The following is a 24,308-nucleotide window of genomic DNA, read 5'->3' as shown; positions in this document are numbered from 1 at the left end:
GATTCTTTAGTCCCTTCTTGAACAAATATATTTTGAGTATGTAAATAACCATCCCCCACAATTATTGCATTATTATTTGCTTGAGAATATAAGAAATTACTATGACGCAATTTGAATATCTCAAAAATAAATTTAATTAGATCAACATACTTGCATACTGAACATAATTTCATATTTATGCAGAAGGCTGCTACAAGTACTGCATTAGAAAAAACATTAAGTCATAATATGGCAGGGTGGCCCAGTGGTTAACGTTCAGAGTACCAAGATTGGCGCGGGTTCGATCCCAGCTCTGTGCGCCAGTTTCTGGTCAGAATGGGCGAGGAGGCCGGGCGGTTAAGCACAGCAGAATTGTAGCAGTGGGTTGCGAGTTCGAGCCCGCAACAAGCTGTGAACGTTCTGCGATGTTAAGAATCGGCGACAGGCCTACGGCCTAATATACTCTGAAACCACTTTTATTATTATTAATATTAAAGACATCGGCATAATAAAAGAATTTGTAAAAGTTAACATTCACAATGACCATGCCACCCACATGAAGAAAAAGTAGGATAATTAAACAAGATGACTTGGACCATTTTAGTCTATAAGAAATGAACGCCCTGTAACTCAAGAACTTCTTGCCTTAGAGAAATTGTGTTGATGGCTCATTAAATACCTTCGGATCACCTACAATGGAAACAAAGAGATATATTTAATATATTTACTATGTGATTATTTGCATCACAAAAGGAAGAGCGTTGAAAATTGTCCAATTCACCCATGGTAGTCAAGTTAGAATTCCCCCATATTCATCCCTATGAAAGTTTGGCCCATTCTCTCCATGGCAACTTTACAGATGTCTACGAATAAAATCTCGTGGAAACAAGCATTTCAGTTACATCATTGTTGTACTATCAATAAAAATCCCAGATACAGACAGCATAACTCAGTGAAGAACATCATAGAACTAGTGTGCAGTCAAAATTTTCATTATTGATTAATTTACTAATTATTATTACAATTGTCATAATTGCATTAATCCCTTTCTGCGCAGAGGCATTTGGGTTCACTAATCCACAACATGGATATTATTTAATAAAATAAGCACTGCCTTCAAGCACTTATTTTCAATGTGGAAAGGTTAAAATCATTAGATGAACTTCTCCTTTCAAGAAAATAAAAGACTAAATAAACATTTCCTCTCAAATGTTCTCTAAGAAAAGGTAATTGGATTCCTCTTCGAACACAAGACTGTGGCTGAAGCAATATCTGTTGTCTGAGGAGTTGACATAAACCAGCTCAGATCTTGAGGAATATTAAAACAAAAAAGCACATAATTTTTATTAGATAAAATCTCATGTATTTTCTCAGAAGTAAATATCTTATATATTTTTTTCCATCCCATGGAGTAGATATTATCTATAGCTGAAGATTGTGTAACTTGAATTCAAAGTCAAATATGTAAGCCAAAAATTTACATTAAGAAATCATTATCACAAACCTCAACTATATTCAACCTGGAAAATGTTATTTTCAATCTAGCAAATTTAAATAAGTTGCCTCAAATTAGAGGTTACTATTGTTGACACTAAGAAGTTTATTATTGGAGAGGCCTTTCCCATAAATGAGTACTGAAAATGACCAAGTACTTAGTACAAATAATCCTGGAAATTTCAAAGTACTGAATTACCAATTATAAGAGCAGAATGCATCTCACACAGTATCCCATCTAACAAAGATTCTATTTAAAATTGTAGCACAAAATGAGAAGACAGACCTGATTACAGAGCATCAAGCCCTCCTTGATTTCTTGACATGGAAGGTGCATTGTTAGGGAGTCTCATTCAAATTTGATTGTGTCATAATGACCAAACACAATATGGAATACTTCTACCAAACAACTGCCATAAATATGTACACATTTCGTCTGATATTTATCAGCAGTAGGTAACCTGTACACACAAACTGAATTTAACCAAACATCCTCAACAAAGCTTAGGTTGGATTGTCAGCAGACACAGTAACACTACTTGTACTATTAAATTTTTCATAATCCAGAACATGTTTGGATTTTAGGTGCTTTGTTAGATACCATTTCTTACCAGTGACATAATCACAAAATTCACATGGGAATCCTTTCCTTAAACCATGTTTGGAAAACATGTGGCTATCAAAAGCATCTTTTCTACTGAAGACATAATCACAACGCTTGCATTGAAATCCTTTACCCAGCCCATGCTTAGAAAACAAGTGCTCATTTAAATGAAGTTTATCAAGTGCAAAATAATCACATAACTTGCATTTTGAGCGTCCCAAACCATTCTTTGAACAAAGGTGCCTGCTGAGAAGAACTTTCCGACCAGTAGCATAATCACACAACTTACATTTGAATCCTTTCCCCAAACCATGTTTAGAAAACATGTGTTTTTTGAGAAGTTCTTGTCTCCCGGTTTCATAATCACACAACTTGCATTTGAATCCTTTCCCTATACCATGTTTAGAAAAAGTGTGTTCTTTGAGACGTACTTGTCTGCCAGTTTCATAATCACACAACTTGCATTTGAATCCTTCCCCCAAGCCATGTTTAGAAGAGAAATGCATTTGGAGATATTTTTTCTGATGCAACATAGTCGCATGATCCACATTTTAATTTAGTTTCAAAATTATGTTCGTCAATTTGGTGGGCATTTGAAGGAACTTTGAAATGTAATGAATCAGTGGATGAGGAAACTTTGTGCAATTTCCTTGTTAATCTTGCATGGTCATTGTTGGTCAAGTTGTGTTCCAAAGACTTGAACTCAGATGCAGGCTGATCAAAAAGAACTTCTTGGACTGCACCTGCAATATTGGGTCCCAACAAAATATTTTTCTCAGAAGCAGACATCTCTTTTGCCTTGCTTTCAGGATAAACACTCATCCATTTATCCTGCCCAATTTTGCCCTGGGCATTGCACGTGCTATCCTGAGGAAAGAAAACATATTCTTGCGTGTAATTTCTCATATAAGGCAATGAAAATAAAATTGATGCAGTGTTCAAATAAATTCTAGAATAATATAATCATTATTATCTTTTGCATGCAAACTTTTCTGGGGGCAAAATTCATGAAAAAGCAGGAATTAAATTAACTTATATTAATACAATCAATAAATTAATTATATTCCAAATGAATGGAAAATCATTTTGGCAATTGAAATAGGAAGGTCATCTGAGCATGGAACTTCTATCAATACAAGCACATTAAAAAGCTTCATTTTGTTTCTGATGTTCATTCTGGGTGTGTGATCCAAAGATTATGTATAGATTTTTTGTAAAAAACACAGACAAAATGCACTAGACAATATTTTCAAATAAATGTGCATTCATGTAAATTTTCAATAGAAATTCAACAAAAATATCAAATCCCAGAAAAAACAAAACAGAAAGATATATGATACACATGAAGGGAACGTCATTGCAACACACGTAGCTGGTAGACTTATTGCTGCAGAAGTCTTGATCATTTATAGCCTGTGATAGAATATTTGTGACAAACTTAGATTCAACAGGCAGATATTCTATCAGAAAATGAGGCAAGAACTTCTGATGGGAGAACATAAAAATTGAAAATATAAATTGCTCTACAAATGAGAAATGTATCAAAAATAGGAGCTGAAGAGAGACGAGATGTTCACAGTACAGCCAATGCAGACAGATCATCAACATTTCAATTCCTCGGCAGTTCATTTGTACCCAGAAACCAGCCTTACTAACCTGCTTATGAGGCACGGCAGCAGTGTACTGTGAGGCGCTGGTGCAGGCCTTGTGAGCCTCAACTTGAACCTCTTTCTTGCATGGCTTGCAAGATGAGGGAAGTGGAGTTTGCTGGACAACACATCATGAGCAGGAACATTAGTTACCTTGCATGGATTTGGATGAAATTCGTGTATTAAAATGATCACGGCCTAGCTTAATTCAAATAGGATCAAACTCAAAATTAGGCATACAAATATTCAATTCAGGAAAACAGAACAATACAATGTGAATCATATATCACAATTTGAAATTTTATTTATAAACAGTTCATGATCTAGCATCCAACATCCCTTAGACAGTTATTTCACAGATTTTGCACCTGTACAAAGATGATACCTGTAGCAGAGTTATAAATTTGATAAATTTGTCCATGTATTGTTTCTTAGGGGTGGAATTCAATGACTAGCAAATAGATATTTTTAAAAATTTCACCTCATATTCTTCACTGCAAAGTGGTTCATCCTTCACAGTTATGTCCTCTCCCTCATCTTCAGGCTCCTCTTTGATGTAAACTGTCATGATGGAGGGTAGGGATGAACTGCTGCCCTCCATTGCTGGATGGAATGTACAAGAATTAACAGCATGATGATACTTGCAGGGAAGAATATTGACATTGTAATGGACTCCAACTACTACTATGAATAGTATTTTCCGTAGAATCTGTAGGGAGAACATTAACAGCAAGTCATCATCACCAACTTGCTCTTCAACATTAACTGTCAAGATATTTGGTTCAACAATTGTGTGAACAATAAAAGAAAATCACAAATATCAATGAATTATAGCATCTTCCAGATCCACAAATAAAATAGACATTTAAGCACTACCGTCAAGCATGGTAATAAGGAACTGGCGGGGTAAATTGGGAGTCCTCCGCCACGGAGGACTCCCTCCAAATGTTGTAGCAGTGAAACTAATTGAAATATTACAAAACTAAAGATAGTGGCATGAACTTTATCATTTCTTTTATTTTATTTATGTAGCATAAAGAGCTTGAGAAGTCATACATTTACTAGCTCTAAAAAATTCATAAAAAATGTTGAAAAGTGATATTTCAAGTGATAAATATTAGTACTTCTGCTAATGTCTGTAGTAAAAAAATATTCGCAATATTAAAAAATTTTGCTTGACATATGTCGGCTTTAAGACATATGCAGACATATGTCGGCTTTGAAACTTCAAAAACGGAATTTGTGCAATCCAAAACACAATGGCTTCACTTGACAAAAAATTAATGCATCGGTCATCACAAAATTGTGCATATAATGTCAGAGACAGAACTGTGCACCAGGCAACATAGAATGAAAAGTAATTAATCCAAACTAAGATTTAAGTATTTCTTCAAAATATATGATGGTTGTCACTAAAATATTTCTTTTGGTTTCAGGTATGTTTTTTACGATATTTTTTGTCATAGTGATTTCTCTTCACTCAATTAAAATGGTTAAAAATTGAAAGCCCAGTCCTGCAAGCTTACAGATACAGAAGAAATGCTATATGGCTGATAATGGCTGCTGATATGAAGCCTGCAGTTAACAAGATCATTGTTAATTATCAATGGCATGTCCTTGGATATGGAAATATCACATCAATACTATGGTAATGCATGTATATGGAGTAATATCATATCAATAAAGGAAAAACAAATACCATTACTACCATCAAATAGAGTTAATAAAGGGCAGGCTAAAAATAGTGGTGAAAAGTTAAATATTTTTCCTATCTATGTAGCATAAAGCAAGTTAAGAAATCATACATTTACTATCGCTTAGTAATACCTGAAAAAAGTGTGAAAAGTGAGATTTTGAAAAAGTACCTCTGCTTTAAAGGGCTGTACTCTGTAGCAAAAAATATTCACCATATTAAATAATTTTACATACAAAAAAGTTGCACACAGGTGTTGGCTTAAAAATGTGAGCGATGGAATTTGCGTAGCTCATTAAAAAAATTGTGGCTATTTCCGTAAGATGGGGGTAATAGGGGACATCCCTAAAAATGCATTTATAGTAGAACCTTGGTTAGCAAAGCCTCCAGTTTCCAAAAAAATTGTGTAATAACAAATAATTTTGATTACATTAACCTCACTTTGTAAAAAATTCATGTATCGAAAAATTAATGCATCATTGGTCATCACAAAATTGTGCATAGACAGAATAGACTGTAATTGATAGAATTTTGCACCAGGCAACATTGAATGAAAAGTAATTAACCTAAACTGTGATTTATTTAAAATGTCATTTATCCTACACTTACATCATCTATCAAAGAAGAAGAGGACTTTGGAGTACGACTCAGTACAGTTAATGTTACACTAATGGTTAATAATGGGAGAGTACAGCAGTACACTCCTCATGCATGCTCAGTACACTCCCTCCGCCCTCGTTCCTCCCATGCCACTGCGTAAAGTCTGGATGAATATTGCAAGGACTTTGGTAACGCTTCAGTAGCAAAATTTACGCCTTCAGAAGATCATATTCAGAAGATTCACTTTAAAGTCTGGATGAATATTGCAAGGACTTTGGTAACGCTTCAGTAGCAAAATTTACGCCTTCAGAAGATCTTGCGGACACATTTAGATTGAAATTCTTGAATTTAATATATTTGTCAGTCTTCGGGCAACTATTTAGAAAAAAGTAAAGTTTCTGGTACGTTCAGCATGCAGTGAAGCTTGTCTGGAAATCAGTTACAATGAGTTCCTGCCAAAACAACAAATGTAAACAAGTTTGCGATTGCGTAGTTGCGGTCACATTAGAGCAGTCAGACTGCATTATCACATGTTCCGTTGACACTTGCTGTAAAATTGAAGCATTGGACTGTTTTTAGGGTAAAATTAGTTATTTGGGGTAACACGTGCATACAACCTTGTAAATAAGTTCGTCGCTTGTAAATACTTTCTCATTACTCAGCGTAAATGGCTTTTCATTAAAAGTTACCCGGCAACGCATCTTGAAAATGGTTGGCGACGCTTTGGGCTTAAACCCATATATTGGTGACGCTGCTTGCACCCTTTGCAACCTGGCTCCCACAGACCACAGCCAGGGGTAATTTGGGCTTTGGGGTGCTGAATAGCACCTTGTCAGGCACTTTATGAATAGCATACGTAATTTTTCAGAGATGTCATGCAATAGCCCTTGCAAAAGACCTTTAAAATGAGCCCAAACAAGTTAATAAAATCTTTCTTGGTAAGAAGTTATTAACAAAAAATGAAAAAAGCATCTCCGTCTCTACGTTCTCTTATAGTCATATAGTGAAATAACAAACCCCGGGCAAACCCCAATTGAGCAACAAGAATAATAAAAGAAGAAAAACAAAAGAAGTACAGAAAAAAGGCAAAGATTGAAAGAAGAGATGAGTAGAATAGAGAACATGATTTATTTTTGTTTATGATGAAGATAGATAGCTACGTTTCTAAGTTTAGAATAGACATAGGGGATACAAAATTGAGGGTTGGCATCAGATGTCCACATTGACTGTGTCTCATTCAATTCCCAACCCAGTTAGTTGCAGTAGCTATGCCCTAGACAGTGACTTACATGACTGAGTTTGTATAAATTACTGAAAGTCTAGAATTTGTTTACCTAAACAGCTTCCGCTGTAAATAATACTTCCGAGAAGTTCTTACGCTCTGCCGGAGATTTTATCGGATCACGTCGGTCACATTCAATTAAATTAAGTAATTTCTGATTATTCATTTTTCCGGTATTCAATCCAATGAATAGTCATGACTAATCACGAAAATCCGACATTTGTGAAAACATGTTCACGCAGAAGCTCATTGGATCGAGTGTGAATTGAGGCGGGCGGCAAGCATTCACCGGAAGTTTCCTTGCCTGTTTCTAGCACCTCCGCTGACCAATGGAGTGCCCATTCTTAGACAACGAAGGAATTTTTACAAAAAGGTCTACTCCTCCTACAGCTGAAATTCGTTGAATGGTTGTACGAATGTGCTATAATTGTTTTTCTGCCTGACGCCTCATTACCATGCATAACACTGTGGTCTCGTATCCAGCAAAACACCACCTTTTCAAGTCCCTTAACCAGCATCAATCAACTTTCGTATCTCACAGGCAATCTTGCTTTATGAGTGTCCAGATGTTTTGTGAATTGAATTGAAATCTGCTCGTCTTTCAGAGATTCCTTATCAGTGGCCAGCAGCATAACCTTATGTATGGCAAACTATTCAGCCCCAAGAACAGTGTGTTCTCGTCGAAGCAACAAGCCTGTTGCCGACTCTTGCACTTACTCTTGGTTCACACCGTATATACTCCCTGCCAAGTGCCAGTCACGGTCCAGTGCAATAATCTCTAATGCATTTCTATATGAGCATTCACACCAGCCGTGCAAGGCACCTGCCATGCCAGGCGCGGTCCAGCCACGATCGTAGCAAAAGAGATTTTGACCGGGACGTGACTGCAGCGTTGCCAACTTTTTTATTTGCCGGGTATACCAGATTACCAGCTCAACAAACCGGATTTCAGCAAATATACCTAACACGTGCCTAGCAGTTTGGGGTGAATCAAGCTTAAGAGTCCGGTAGCAACTGTCTCATCTGCAGACTTCGAGCCATCCGTGTAAATCTAGAAATATTTAGAGTGGTGCTGCAGCCAAAATTCAATAAATAAATTCTGAATAGATTAATGTCGCTAATTTTTCATGAATTATCTTGAAGGTTGAGATGAATACTGGAAATAAGATCCGCTTGAGGTAAAATTTATCTTAAGAAGGGAGTAGTAGCACGCCGTGGGAGTGAAAGACCTCACCCAGCTTGCAGAGGCTTTCCCGAGCTCTGATGATGAGAGTGTGTCACTTCAACCTCCCCAGTCAGAGAATCCTAACATGGATGCTACATGGTTACCTGCCAGCATGTACAGATATCAGATAACACACTTGATGAACAAACACAAGACTCGAAGTTGCAGGGGGGCAATGAAGCTTTCAACTTTCAGATACAATATTGTCGTGGTACGTCGGGCTCCGTGGATCTACCAAAGAGCAGGTTTTAGCACATTTGCAAGATGATTCATTAAAGACTTCGAGATATCCCATAAAATTGTGGAGCCACACTCAATCTTGCTTTTTATTGAGACGTCATTTGTCACTCGTCAGAATAAACATACCATATTAGACATACAATATTAAACATATAATATTAAACATACAGTATAAAACATACTAATCTTTCACTTATTCCTGAGTGCACAAGACAAGCGCGTAGAAAATACCGCAAAATACATCGACATCTTCCTTCAAGGAATGCACGGTGTCCCAAGCGGTTGCCTTGCCAGCCTCGCCCTCCCACCAGTGTGATAACAGAGCTTGTGCAGCTAGTGTAACGCAGCTCGAGCTACTAGAATAGAATAGAATAGAAGTGTCGGCGCTGAAGAAATAGACCCATGGCCTGTTGCCGATTCTTGAATTTTTCGTGACTTGATTCACAAGGGATCCGGCCTTTGGAACCCGATCTTTCCATAGCTGACGATTGATTGAGATAGCTGCTGGACTTATTGCCTGGTCCGTAATTTGCTAGGCATTTCAAGACTGAACATATGCTCCTGCATAGCTTCGTCTAGTCTGTTTTTTGAAGATGTTCATACTCGGAGCGTCAACGACTAACATATATTGCTTTAGAATACCTTGCCAATTGTATCTATGATCCCATCTTGTCAGTCACAAAGTGAGTGATTTTAGAAGTGCTGATTCTAAGTTCACGTTATTGAGTTAATAATAAAGATGTTATAGTGATTAACTCTGCGCCAAGATATAGTTGCTGGCTTCTTTTATCACCGTCTGCTGATGGGCTTCATGTATCATATTTCAAAATAATTTTACATAGTGACCTTCGTGTAGGGCAATTAGTTTGACAGCGAATTATTTGTTACAAAAACTAGATGTACATTTCATCTGAGTTGTGACCTCATTGATGCATACATGTATTCTAATGCTTTATATAAGGTGGAATATGGAATATTCCATATTCATCATGAATACGGAATATTCGTGGTATTCCTCCTACAAACAAGACCGCCTCTCAATTACAGATCACGCAATGTTTCATGAGTGATAAACTCTAAGACTAGAATAGCGATATGAAGCACAATTCTGAATTTAATGTTCCTTGCATCTACCTTGGGCCATCAGTCAACTAAAATTTCCCCAATCATTTGTAAGCCATAATTATTATTAATCATAATTATTAAATAATTATTATTGAGTAATAATAATAATTAATCATCATAAAAATTATTAACGCTCGGAGTTTATAAGCTCCTTTACCACTAAATTTACGATCAAATATTTTTATTTATAAATGTAATATGAACATTTACCAACACGTTAGGGTAATAGAGTGAAATGGAACTCATCAACATTTGTATATTAAGCATTATTTACATGTTCGTGTACTCTGAAACTATACATGAATTTGATCTATGCCATAATTTGTTCCCTTGAAAATAAGACTTTCTTTCCAATACCCAGCTTGTGAAATATAAATAAATAAAAACAAGTCCAGGAATGCCCGTCATCCAGCGATTTATAACTGAAGTAAGCCACGACCTGGGCGATGCTTTCACTTGTGAATGTTTTATAACTTGAATAAACATTTTAATCATGAGGAGTTATCCATAAGCTAAGTCAGTTGTACCATTGGCTTATCATTCTCTGTTATTTAAGCGGTGCGCCTGGGGAGCGATTCTGGTTACGTGAAAACAGCTTGAATTGAGTTACCATAAAATAATATTATATGATATTGTAGATGTTGATGGTGAATAATAATCATCTGTTCTGAAATTAGTTTACATTTTACAAAGTAAAACATCTCTAAATATTGAAAAATGCTTTTCTTCCAATTATAACGGGAGACGAAATCGACATTTTTCTTAATATTGAAACTTAAGAAATGATATTTCACTAGCGGGGAAGGATGACTGGATCGATGTTATTTATTTATCAAGAGTATATTTCTTTCATAGAAATAAATTTATGGGACTCGTACGAGTCTTTACTCTATGTGGCATATATAATATTGGACCTATAAGGATGGCTTGATGATCTGCCAGATCGTTTCAATATTATAATAGCAGGTATAAGGAATGTTTTCATGCTATAAAATCCTGCATAAATAGTTGAAGCTGTTGCATAATCGGCTTGAGAATTTGTCTGCAAATCTCAGGTACAATCCATGGCGATCACCGCCGGGTTATGCAGCGGATAGTTTGGGTTGCCCCCCTGATCTTTGATCCAGTGCACATCAACCGCGCCCCCTACTCAAAACTTCTATTATTAATACATTCTAAAAGGCCTTTCACCATCAACAAATAATGTTGGCCTATATATCTAACTTTCTTCCATTGCCGCGAACCCGTTGAGCAGCGTAGCTTTCGTGAATGAAATAGAAACCAAAATATGGAACGCAACTGCCATGGTGACTCGCTCTGAGCCTGCACGTCGCAGCCATGCAAGCAGCTTTTTTTCAAACCACGCAATAACACATCGCCTGCCCTGATCCGTTAGCCTAAAGGAGTCGAGTTAATACAAATAAAATTAAATTACCAATATTCTCGCTAAAATTGATTTTATTTTAAAAATGAATAAAATTCCAGCAATAATTATTCGTTTTCAATACTATTTTCGCCTTCAAAACATCATAACTTTTGATATTATATTTATATTATGATATTATTTCCTAATAAATAATTAGGGCAAACTGAAGCATATGAGTTCTTGGAACCATGAACACATTAGGTGAGTAGTATTTAATTATAAATAATATAATATGATTAATAATTGTTTAAATTAATTTTACAGATAGAAAAAAGAAAAAGAAGTAAAAGCAAGCAGGGCAACTGCATCCTCTCTGGCAACCGCAGGCCATGTTGAGTCTTCCTCCGTCAGCGCACAAACATTTTAGGAATACAGAAAAATATATATACTTCTTATATACTCTGCCCCAGGCAATGGCTCGCACAAATTTAAACAATTTTTTACGAAACATTCTATTCATTTTCACTCTAATTATCGACAGATCTTTGCTAAGTAATTGACCTTTGATACGAGCGAACGATGGTACTTATATTTCTACTTTAGATAGCCCTACTTTTTGTAATTGGCAAATAATTCGATTCAAATATAAATTTAAGGAAGTTTAATGGAAATATTCCATCGTGCTTCATGTTATTTCTTTATATTATTCGAATAGTATCAATATTTCATTACATGGTTCATTTATGCGCGTAAAATTCGTATTTTTAGAAAATTTGTCCCAAAATTTTTGAATACACCAGAAAGCCTCTTCTCAGATCCTGGAATGTATGCTTAAATTAAAAAAAGTTAAAGAAATAACTTTTTGATGCTCGCACGGGCAAATATCCTCGAGTTAAGAAGAGTAGCTAACTGCAAGTTTTCGTGATGATTTAATGCTAGTATGAATGACGACCGTATTGTCCAAGACTTTAATCCAGCCCCTCACTGTGATGTGGTCAGTAAATTAGGGCGCATGCAACATTTATTGACTACTTGTTCATTTGAAGGATATTTTTGAGTCGGGGAAGCTTCAAGCTTAGGCTAAGAAAAATTTGTTCGTGAATTCTAGTGGGAATTTGAGGAGGCGAGAGGAATTTAATTGTGGGACATTCGCTTGGGAATGGGAAGGCAGGAATTAATATAACGTTGAGGAATCAATATAATATTGTTTCATTCGGGTGGGAATGAGAAAAGAGGTAAGTTTCAAGATCACTACCGAAAATTTGAAGCAATGATAATAGTAAATAAATATCACAATTTTTTATATGATAAAACGTTTCCTCCTTCAAAAAATAATGTATTTATGTCTATTTTCTTTGTTTTTAAAGGGGGAGGTTGTGCTGGGACATTAGAGTGGAGAAGTGAAGAGTGAGCAAGAGAAATATTATAGCGCGTCATTCGCTGTATCTGTCGTATCAGGTTTGAATAAGTTGGAAATTATAGTTCAGGTTGTAGACAAAACACAAAGAATTATCCTAAAGTATTGCAAAACGGGGGATGAATATAATAAATGAAATTAAATCAAAGTTTCGTTCATGCAAGTTCGTAATAATTGAAAATACAGGTTAGAATGTTATTCAAATTTCAAAACCGGGTTTGCACGATTCTTTATTATAATTTATTAGGTTCAAATGTGCATCTACTCTGATAACTGATTCTTTCCGTTCGTTCAGAATAAAACCTGAAACAGCGATAAAGGATAAATCGTCAATAAATGAATTATCGCATCTCAGAAATTAAATATCGGGAGCAGCGCCGAGTTATACAGCTGGTATAACTTGTGTTGATCGCAGGTTCAAACAATAGAAAGTGAACCAAATAATGCTAGGTTGACCAGCGACCAACCACACTTAGGGTTGAAGGTATTTTACTAACGCATATACATACGCGATATAGAACCGGTCACCGCACTAGAGTAAAGAAGGTATTTTACAAAGCACATACTTTTATAAAGCGCACACCGATAATCACACTAGATTGAAGGAAATATTTAAAATATCGCATCTATACCTGTAATGTACTGTGAACATAACGGAATGCGTTATATTACTTACATCATTAATATTTATAATTATAACTCCAGAGTGAAGGAAATTTTTACTAACGAATTCCGGACCAGCAAAGCTTCGCAATCTAACAGCGCCACATAACTGCCAACGACGTACCGCTCCTGTACTGGCTTCAATCATGATGTGTTTTTAGTTTCTTGGAAGATTGACTTTGAATGTTCTTATTATCGCAAAAATACCTTCATTTAATGTTAATTTGATTTAATACATGTGTTTTTGCTGATTTATGTATGAAATACCGTTTTGATCTTGTAACTTTCGCTCGTCGAGTGGAGTTGAAAATACTTTAGTCCTCCTCCATGTGAGGTGTTTCATTTTCTTTGATATGCATCATTTTAGGTTAGACTAAAAAAGCAAATAATTATACAGAACTGTCTGTTGCAGCTTGTAACGTGTTGCACAACAAAATTGGATGTTAACAAGCAACAATAGGAAGGATGAGAGCTTTTAATATTTAAACTAAGTCAATGGTCCAAAGTAAATTACAACCCTCAAAATAATATGGCTTTTTTTATTTTCTACACAATAAATTTTCGGCTATTCCAAACATATCATTTATCAAATCGACGCTAATTTCAGGGCAGATACAAATAAATCCAGTTATTCTTTCTGTTGACACTAATAACTATTGATATTTTTATGTGTTCAGAGATAAATCGTGTCATTTTCTTCAAATGAGTCACGTGAAAAGGGAAAAGGAAAAAGATGCATCTGCTCATGGTGATTAACCCTTAGAAAAAAACGTTAAATATCGTTCAAATCGTTCCTAAGTTTTTATTTTATTTTATTCAGAACCTAAACATTTTAAAATTTCAGACGTCATTCTCTCACCCTGAGAAACTCTGAATTGCATTACAGCTTGCCTGGGAAGTTTCGAATGTCATGCAGTGGCGAATATTTTTATTTTTGTTATCCAGGACTGGAGCGATATCATAAATTTTCCGAATCCTAAATAATGTGAGTGTTTATCTTGAATTAAGATAAATATTGCAGGAAAGTTCATCTATCCTTCTGTTGCAATATCGAAATGAATAACCGTGTCTCAAATTGAATTTGCATAAATTTTTTATATATATTAATTTGTCTGAATGATTTATACAAAATAGGCCGATCAAATTGCATTCTTGATATTTTAAGATCTTAGCGCCGAATTTAATTTTGCAACTCCCAGCCAGGAGTTAAAATTGCTAATTAGTGAATTGAGCAGTTCGATGCTCTCTGTCATGCAGCCCTGGAGTAGAACTTGGCAAGATTTAAATGGATTGCGAAGTGGGGAGGAAAAGCAGGATGTTTATCTTGAACCAGAGAGGAGTTATTGTCATTGTAGAGGCTGCGCCTAAGAACAACAACGGAAGGTCAGGTAGTGCTTTAGTGAAGTTTTTCACAAAGCTTTGGGCTTTAATTACTATGTCTAATACAAAAAGAAGTATTCAGTGATGAATGATGCAGCAATCATTAAATAATAAAAAGTTAAACCAACTAATATCGTGAAAATGTTAGAAAATTCTCTCGTTTTACGATCAGCATGGACCAAAAATTTCGTTCACGATGACAGTGGTAACTGTAATACAAAGTTTACGTAATTTATCTTAATGTCTGTGAATTGGAAATAATTAGCCAGAACAGCATTCCGTGTATCGTATTTAGGAAGGGAATTATTTATGGAAGGCATATGGAATGCTCCCGCTCATCATATGGCGTCGATGTATGTTCACGAGTACGTTTAATTGTTAATTCATACCATAGAACAAAATTCGAATTGTCTCTACAATTTTTTAGCTTTCGTGGTACGCAACTAGTAAGTCCGTTACGTACGTGACAAAAATCATTGACAAACTTGATAGAGTACGTGGCAGCAAAAATAAATCCCTATAGCCCCATGAGAAAATTGCAAAGTCGTATCATAAGATAAATGACTGATATGTAATTGGCAGAATCAGCAATAGATGAACGTTCGATTTTACATTCTGGGCTAACAAGTTTATATTAATATTCAGTTTACTATGATGTTGGAATGGAACTACTTGATATAGTTATGGGTGTGCACTGCCTGGTGACAGGCATTGTAGATTACAAGTTATCTTCTGTTTTCCAAACAAGGTCTACAAAATTGAAATACATGTATATACAGGTCAATATAATATTGTGGTACGGTTGACAAAATTCCTAATGTGGTCTGTCATTGAATTCTAAAAATATGATAGCGATAACGGGCGAATAAATGTAACGACTTATTGCGACATAAATCACGTTCCTTGTTCTAAACGTGTAACAAAGCTTCAAATTTCGCCTGAACGCACTACAGCGCTTTGTTGCAGCTGCAGCACCAACAGCGGCAGGGCCGTGGACAGCGAACTAACAAGTTCCAACCAGTCGGCAGTCGCCACTCGCCAGTGTACCGCGTGACAGTGTGGCTGATGTCCATTTGTGAGCTGTGTTTAGATTTGTGATGGAAAATTGGCATTTTAACAGAGGTAAGAAAGAAAATTTGCATCCGAGAATGTTATCGTTACATTTTCTGTCAAGGTGTTGCACAAAATTTATTTTCATCCAGTGAATTATGATAGTTTTATTAGCACGTAAAAAGCATGACTCATCGCTGCACGAGTGTCATGGCTGGCTTTCTCTCCAAGGACCTCAGGCTCACGAGTCACAACTGTTCGAAGAAATTTTATTCATTGGTGCAAACGACATTGGTGACAGAACTTCGTCCGTGCTTTACGGTTCTTACTTCATATAGTTGCTTTCTTGTGTTCGGTGCATAAAATTAGTTGCTAGANTACTCAGGCTGTGTGACGTTTGCTTGTATACTCAGGCTGTGTGACGTTTGCTTGTGTACTCAGGCTGTGTGACGTTTGCTTGTATACTCAGGCTGTGTAACGTTTGCTTGTATACAAAGGCTATGTAACGTTTATTTCTTTACACAAGCTGTGTGACCTTTATTTGTATACTCAGGCTGTGTTGTTGTAGGGTGTAAGTTTTAACGTTTGCATATTGTATTATTTCGAGTTCGCCTTTCTCGCGCTAGCCTTGTATCTTATTATTATTTTGGTAATTAAGGTATTTCCTCATTAATGAATTTGGTTTTGTCATATTTTGTCGTGTTTTAATTTAGCGGATTTCTCGCTGTGACGATGTGTCGTCAGTCAGTGGCGGGTTGATCCGGGAGTCTTTTAGCGGTGTTACACGTGTGCGGACCTTCGACCCAAGTTACGCTGGTCGCGCCGCCAGAACACTCGTTATCCGTGTAACTCTGTCAGTTCTCTGAATAAAGCCTGTTTACTTTTAATTGTACCACGTTTCATTGAACTGACGGAACGAACGACCCGACAACAGTGTGACGTTTGCTTGTATACACAGGCTGTGGTCTGTGTGACATTTTTATACACAGGCTGTGAGGCGTTTATTTGTATGCACAAGCTGTGAGACGAGAATGTTTTACAGTCTTTGGGTTCGAGAACAAAAAGTCACCAATTAGATGAAGAGAAATTGTGAAATATCTTTAACTTACAGTTGCCGATTTCAATTCACTACAATAGAACAAACATTTGTTATTCATTTAGCTTAATATCATAAAAGGATTTTATTAGTGTCACTTATATTAGACTCCTGTTAATATAAATTTACTAGAATATTTATTTATTGAATTCATAATATCGTAGAAGGATTTTAATTTGTGTTATTATTATAGTTAATTCAATGATGGACGCACGGGAAGAACCTGCTTGTCATTGAATTTAGTTCATTAAGTAACATCCATATAACTTTGATATAATATATATTAAAAAATAGTATATAAATATATAAAACATCTAAAAACGTGAATTAATTCAATAGTTTGTTATTTTTTCATTTATTCATTATTATGAATGCTTCTTCGTTCTTGCTTGGTCAGCTCGGTCGGTATCACAGCTACGCGAGGCTGCGCTGTTCAACAGCAACGCATAACTGCGCCCGACCTGCAGCGCCTGACGCGTGTAGCATCCAGTCACTTCATAAACAATGATTTCAAGAGAATTTATTCTCCTAATACTGCAAGGAGCTTTTAAAATTATGCAATTCACGAGCAAAACTATTGTTTTCATTACTGATGAGGACATTTCCCTTGGCTTGAACTAAGTATCGTAACTGGAAGAAATTGATCTACTTATGATGGAATATTCGTTGTTTTCCTACAAACAAGACCGCCTCTCAATTACCAAATCGCGCAATGTTTCATGAGTGATAAACTCAAAGACTAGAATAGCGACAGGAAGCACAATTCTGAACTTAAAGTTCCATGTATTTACCTCAGGCCATGAAATTCGTGCCTCGCATATACTTGAGTTTCTCCACGAAACGTTTTCTCTTAACTAAAATTTCCCCAATCATTTGTAAGCCTCTTTATCATAATTAATTTTAACGTTTGGAGTTTATAAGCTCCTTTGGCATAGAATTTTTATTTTAATATTTAATATTTTTATTTATAAATGTAATATTAACATTTACCCACACGTTAGTCACATGAAGTGAGATGGAACTCATCAACATTTGTATATTTAGCATTATTTCTACGTTCGTGCACTCTGAAACGATACATAAATTTAACCTATGCAGTCATATGTTCCCTTGGAAATAATTTTTTCTTTTCAAACCTCAGCTTGTGAAATATAAATAAATAAAAATAAGTCCAGAAATGCTCGGCATCCTGCGATTAATAACTGAAGTAAGTCACGACCTGGGCAATGCTTCCACTTGTGAATGTTTTATAACTTGAATAAACATTTTAATCATGAGGAGTTATCCATAAGCTAAGTCAGTTGTACCATTGGCTTATCATTCTCTGTTACAAGGAACGCAACGGGAGGCTTGCGCAGTCGCGCTAAGCCAGCATTTTGCTACTTACATTTGCCACTCTATTCAGTTAACGCCTGCCCTCACCCGTTTGCCAAATGTAATCGAATTAATACAAATATAATTAAATTACCAATATTCTAGCTAAAATTAATCTTATTTGAATAGTGAATGGAATTCCAGCTATACTCGTACGATGTTCAATATTATTTCTGCCTTGATGACATAGTATCTTTTTAAATTATAATTATTTAAATTATAATATTGTTTTCTGATGTATAGTTAGGGCAAACCAAAGCATATGAGTTTTTAGATTCATGAACACACTAGGTGAGTAGTATTTAATTGTAATTGAAATAAATGTGATTTATAATTGCTTGAATCAATTATACAAATAGGAAGAAGAAAAAGAAGTAAAAGCAAGCAGTGCAACTGCATCCTAGCTCTAGCAACTGCAGGCCATGTTGGGTGAAGGTATTTTACTAAGGCATATACATACACGATATAGAACTGATCACCACATTATATTAAAGGTGTTTTACAAAGCTATTACTTACATACATTAACAACACTACAGTGAAGTTTTTACTAACTATTCCGGACCAGCAAAGCTTTGCAATCTAACAGCGCCACATAACTGCCAACGACGTACCGCTCCTGTACTGGCTTCAATCATCGTGGGTTTTTAGTTTCTGGGAAGATTGACTTTGAATACTTTCACTGTAGGAAAAATACTTTCATTTAATGTTAATCTGATTGAAGACATGTATTTTTGCTAATTTATGTCTTATAAACCGTTTTGATCTTGAGAGTTAAAAAGCCTGAGTAACAACCATACGTGTGCACCTTACCATATGATGCTTGCTCGCAGTTTATTTTCAAACGAAGCCTCCTTGCCTAACCATCACAAAGCAAGTTTACATGAAAATTTGTTTAATTTATAGATCAGCAGAACAAGGCGCAAGTCAGAAACTCAATTTCCACTTGATAACTTGCGGTCGTCGCGTGGTGTTACAAAAATACTTGAGTCCTCCTTTCAGGACATGTTCTATATTTTCTATACGGCTAATATTTTAAGGTAGACTATTAAAAATAATCATACAGAACAGTCTGTTTCAACTTGTAATGTGAAGCACAACAAAATATGATGTTAACAGGCAGGAATAGGAAAACTCGATATTTCAATATTCAAACTAAGTCAGTGGTCTAGAATAAATTACAACATTTAAAATTATAAGGCTTTTTATATCATACACAAATAAATTTTCTGCTATTCCAACACTGACCATTTATCACATAGCCGCCAATTTCAGTGCAGATTAAAATGGGTTCATTTCTTCTCTAAGGTGACACAAAAAATTGAATTATATTTTTAATTAATTCCGGCTGATGTTATTGACTTTAGAACATTCGATAAGTCGCGTCATTTTCTTCATATGAGTCACGTGAATGAGTCACGTGAATAGGAAAAATGGAAAAATATGCATCGGCTTATGGTGATTAACCTTAGAAAAATGGTAAATATCGCTTTATTTGTTCAGTACTTTTTATATATACGTGGACATTTTAACATTTCAGGCGTCATTCACTCACTCTGAGAAACTGGACTGCATTACAATTACAGCTTACATAGAAAGTTTCGTTAATGATATACGAGTGTTTGAAATTTTTACTTCTGTTATCCATGATTAATTTGATATTCAAATCTTCCGAATTTCTGATAGTATCAGTGTTTATCATGAATAATGTCAACTTTATGGCGTTTTTTATTATGACCTCCCAAAAAATTAAAAATGGTAACTATTGTTCTGAAATATCTGTATAAATTGTTATTTTTTTTATTTCTCTTAATGATTTATACAAAAGTTGTGATATCTCATTCTAATCATGAATATAATGGATATCTTATTGGTATCTAATTTAAAACTCCCTGGCGGGAGTTAATTTAATTGTAAGTAAATCGAGCGATTGAAGCCGTTCTGTTCCGTCGTGTGCCGTCATTTGAAGCAATGATAATTACTCAGACCACATTTGATCACGTTTCCTTATCGACTACCAACGATAAAACCTAAGAATTTCTTTGGGCCGGCAGGCGTCAGGTGGGGCGGGCGTGAAAGCGGCAGGTGGGGCGGGCGTGTTGAAGGTTCGGTGCTCAGGAAGGACACACAAAAAGCTTTGTTCTCCAGCAGCGCCGCACAACTACTAGCAGCTGGGAGATATTCTAACAATAAGCTATCGACTGATTTTAGTGTGTCTATTGATTGCATCGAGTAACATTATTATCGGATCTTGTTAAGAATAAACACCATGGACGTTACTGGGGTGCGTATTCCTAACAAGAACATAAGTGATGTGCGCGTTCTTAACAAGGTTAATTGAATGAATAATACGAACAAATTCTGTCTATTAAACACTTTTTAAGAATGAAAATTCAATGTAGAAAAATACATTGAGTTATATTAACAAGGATATACTAGAGTGCGTTTTTCTTAACAAGGTCATACTGCGGCGCTTATTCTTAAAACTACCTTATTTTTCTTCGAACTATGTCATAAAAAGGCTTTAACCTGAACACCGAGGCAAAAATAAATCCCACAAATATAAAAGGCAAAGAAACAGGCAAAAATTAGGCAGACAAGTAAACCTAACCAAGGCTAGAATATTTGTATCTTCTCTTCACCTATGCACGGGTGCTTATTACCGGCCTCTGAACCACTTTTTTTTAATTAAAGCTTCACGACAGGAGGGTTCAATGAGGAAAAAGGCGCTACTTCGCAGTGTATCGTGCCAGTCAATGTCATATTATTCTACTTGAGTTACTCCGTCAAACGTTTTCTCTTGATCACGGATATTCCCATATTTTTAATCTGTCATTGTAATGCAAGTTTCATGTCCCTGGACACTTGCATCATACGAATAAATAGCTTTGTAAAGATATAATACCAAGAATATGTTGGGTTTGGGTCACGTTAGGCTGCTGTATGCGATGGAACATATGGAATTTATTCATGCACTCATATATACTAAATAAACTTCAATGTTCCTGCCATGAATGTTCACTGGACGGGATTCTTATTATTTCGTTAGAAAAATAACTGAAAATTCCATTTCGCTGTTCTCCAGATAACTTCAACATATTATCAGCTTTTCATCCTCGTATAATGCAGTACTCATATGTGAGAAACTATGATTCCAAGCGGCATTCTTTTTACTTGAGTTACTCTGCAAAAACCTATACGTGTAAATCTCCCACAAATCAGACAAAAATAAACGCAACTCAGAATATTTAATTATTTTCCAACAAAATCAAGGTAGCTTCATTACACAATGTACGTATTCTTATGACAATTGCACGACATCTCAGCTAATGACTTAAATAGAATTTTTTACGAAAGAAATTCCGTCAAATTGGCATGTACTGATTAAGATCGTCCATGTTTAATGTCAATATAATAATAATTTTCCTATGTTTAAAATTTTGGACTCTTAATGAGTGCAGCAAGTGTCTCCATCGTAAGAAGTAGTAAATGCTTGGTTCTCGATTAATAATGCGCTATATTTGACCTCAGTCTCAAAACGTGTCGGGATCGTGGAATTTAAGTGCATTCAGCCAGTCTCAGCAGACAGTTATTATAAGGCAATCAAACCTTAGGTGCCCTACAAATCGCAGTTTAAGTCGCCCTAGAGGAAGAGGGAAAATTATGTTAAGCTATTCAAGTTGGAATACGAAAAAAGGGGAACGCTTCACTGCGTCATATAGCAAACCCGTTATAGGACCAACCGCCACACTAAGTTATGATATTTTACTAACACATTTGGGCACCTGAAGGAAGGAGGAAGAGAGGACGCCCAAAAACAACTTGGAGGCGAATGGTGGAAGAGGAGAGAAACCGAGCAGGCTGGAACTCGTGGAACATAGCACGGCAGGCAGCTGCAAACCGGACCCAGTGGAGGAGGGACGCCCAAGCCTTGTGCGCCTTATGGCGCGGAGAGAACTGAACTGAATTGAACTATAGCCTTATAGGACCAACCGCCACACTAAGTTATGATATTTCACTAACACATACGCTAGTTATAGAACCAGCAGCCACACTAAGTTATGATATTTTTCTACGCATTGGCTAGTTTGCTTTTACGACTTTAGATTCTTTATAACAAAATTCTCTCGTTAGAGGATGAATGTGAAATGTGATCTGTTGAAGATTCTTAGCACTGCACTGCATACGAATGTGCTTCACAATATAAACATTTGATTTCGTCAATAAAATACTGAAACGAATAATTCAACAATATGAAATTAGGAGTAAAATTTATGAAAATACATCAATTTTACGTTTGTTTAATAAATATATTATCAATGGTTCATTGTGGGAATGCATAAAGGAAGAGAAGTCGCCATTTGATGTCTCGTCTTTAAAACACGTTCCCCGCGTATTGGGCCATATGTGTACCAACAGTGATATTCCACTGCTGCGTATTGGGACACCAGTGTACCAAGCGCAGTATTTTACGTCGTTTTGAAAAAAAAACACATAACTCGGAATTTCGCACGTAAACTTTCTCTTTTATAATATTTATGTTCACTCAAAAAGTGAGGTATTAAGTAAAACAAATCAATGAAACAAAAATTTATTCGTAAATCTCCTTGAACAAACGATAAGTCGAACTGTAATAATTCTACCTAATAATTCCCTCCTTTTCCCTTCTATTCCCTTCTATTCCCTTATATTGCCCTATATTTCCTTCTATTACCTTCTATTCCCTTCTATTCCCTTCTGTTCCCTTCTATTCACTTCTATTCCCTTCTATTCCCTTCTAATCCCTTCTGTTCCCTTCTAATCCCTTCTGTTCCCTTCTGTTCCCTTCTATTCCCTTCTATTCCCTTCTGTTCCCTTCTATTCACTTCTATTCCCTTCTATTCCCTTCTAATCCCTTCTATTCCCTTCTTTTCCTATCTATTCCTTTCTATTCCTTTCTATTCCTTTCTATTCCCTTCTATTCCTTTCTATTCCCATCTATTCCCTTCTATTCCCTTTTATTCCCTACTGTTCCTTCTATTCCCTTCTATCCCCTTCTGTTCCCCTCTATTCCCTTCTAATCCCTTCTATTCCTATCTATTCCTTTCTATTCCTTTCTATTCCCTTCTATTCCTATCTATTCCTTTCTATTCCCATCTATTCCCTTTTATTCCCTTCTGTTCCCTTCTATTCCCTTCTATTCCTTTCAATTGCCTTCTGTTCCATTCTATTCCCTTCTATTCTATTGTGGTACATATATGGCTCAATAAATACTTGGTACAATACGCAAGAACAACAAGTGGTTATTATTTGCTTGCGTAATGTACCACATGTGTCCCAATATTTTTATTGCAGCTATGCAAAGCTATGCTGCCACAGAGCAGCACACACCTCCTCTTGTCGCGGCCAATGGCGCCTAACTGAAGCAGCAACCACTGAAAGCCTTCCGCAATAAGGGAATACTGGGGAAATCTGGATACGCGGGGAACGTGTTAAACTTCCGTGATGACATAGTAACTAAACCATCATTGCTGCAGGTCTGGTGAATATTTTGTGGCAGAGAAAATTGCTCTCATTTACATAACATATTTTTGCAAAGGATAATTCAATGTTATTACCGATACTGGCCATTTCTGTTCTAAGAATCTCTACGAAGAAAACTCTTCTATGCCAGACCAGCACGAATAGAGATCAATGTAATGGTTACCCCCTGATTTAGCGTTCTCTGACATAGAAAATATTCGTGGGTAAACTAATGTACATCAATAATCATCATTATATCATCGTTTCAACCTTCAAGATAATTTAGATATCAAGTTACGTGAAGCGATGACTCGAGACCTCATATGTACGAGATGCAGTCGCTGAGATATTAATATTCAAGCGATATTACTTGAGTAAAATCCAGGCATGTAAGAAGTTGTCTGTTAATCAGAACTGGGCAGCGCTACATTGAAATGTAGCGGTCCCTACCGCTACCGCTACATGCTCTAAATGTAGCGGGCGCTACCGTTACCGCTACACCCACTAGATTGTAGCGAGCGCTACCGCTACCGCTACAGTAAAATGAAGCGCCGCTATATTAGCCGCTAC

General features: G+C 36.1%; 1 protein-coding gene across 1 annotated transcript; it reads right to left on the bottom strand.

Moving 5' to 3' along the window:
- Positions 1-1,345: 1,345 nt before the first annotated feature.
- Positions 1,346-7,366, bottom strand: LOC108670462. Its single transcript, XM_018157941.2, has 4 exons — positions 7,309-7,366; positions 4,208-4,329; positions 3,734-3,844; positions 1,346-2,944 (listed from the first exon to the last, which is right to left on the bottom strand). The coding sequence occupies exons 2-4, from the start codon at positions 4,325-4,327 to the stop codon at positions 2,567-2,569; spliced, it is 609 nt and encodes a 202-aa protein (XP_018013430.1). The 5' UTR covers positions 4,328-4,329; positions 7,309-7,366; the 3' UTR covers positions 1,346-2,566.
- Positions 7,367-24,308: the final 16,942 nt, after the last annotated feature.

Source organism: Hyalella azteca, unplaced genomic scaffold (genome assembly GCF_000764305.2).
Source record: "Hyalella azteca isolate HAZT.00-mixed unplaced genomic scaffold, Hazt_2.0.2 contig8559, whole genome shotgun sequence".
Classification (NCBI taxonomy): Eukaryota; Metazoa; Arthropoda; class Malacostraca; order Amphipoda; family Hyalellidae; genus Hyalella; species Hyalella azteca.
This window is presented reverse-complemented; position numbering and strand designations above follow the sequence as displayed.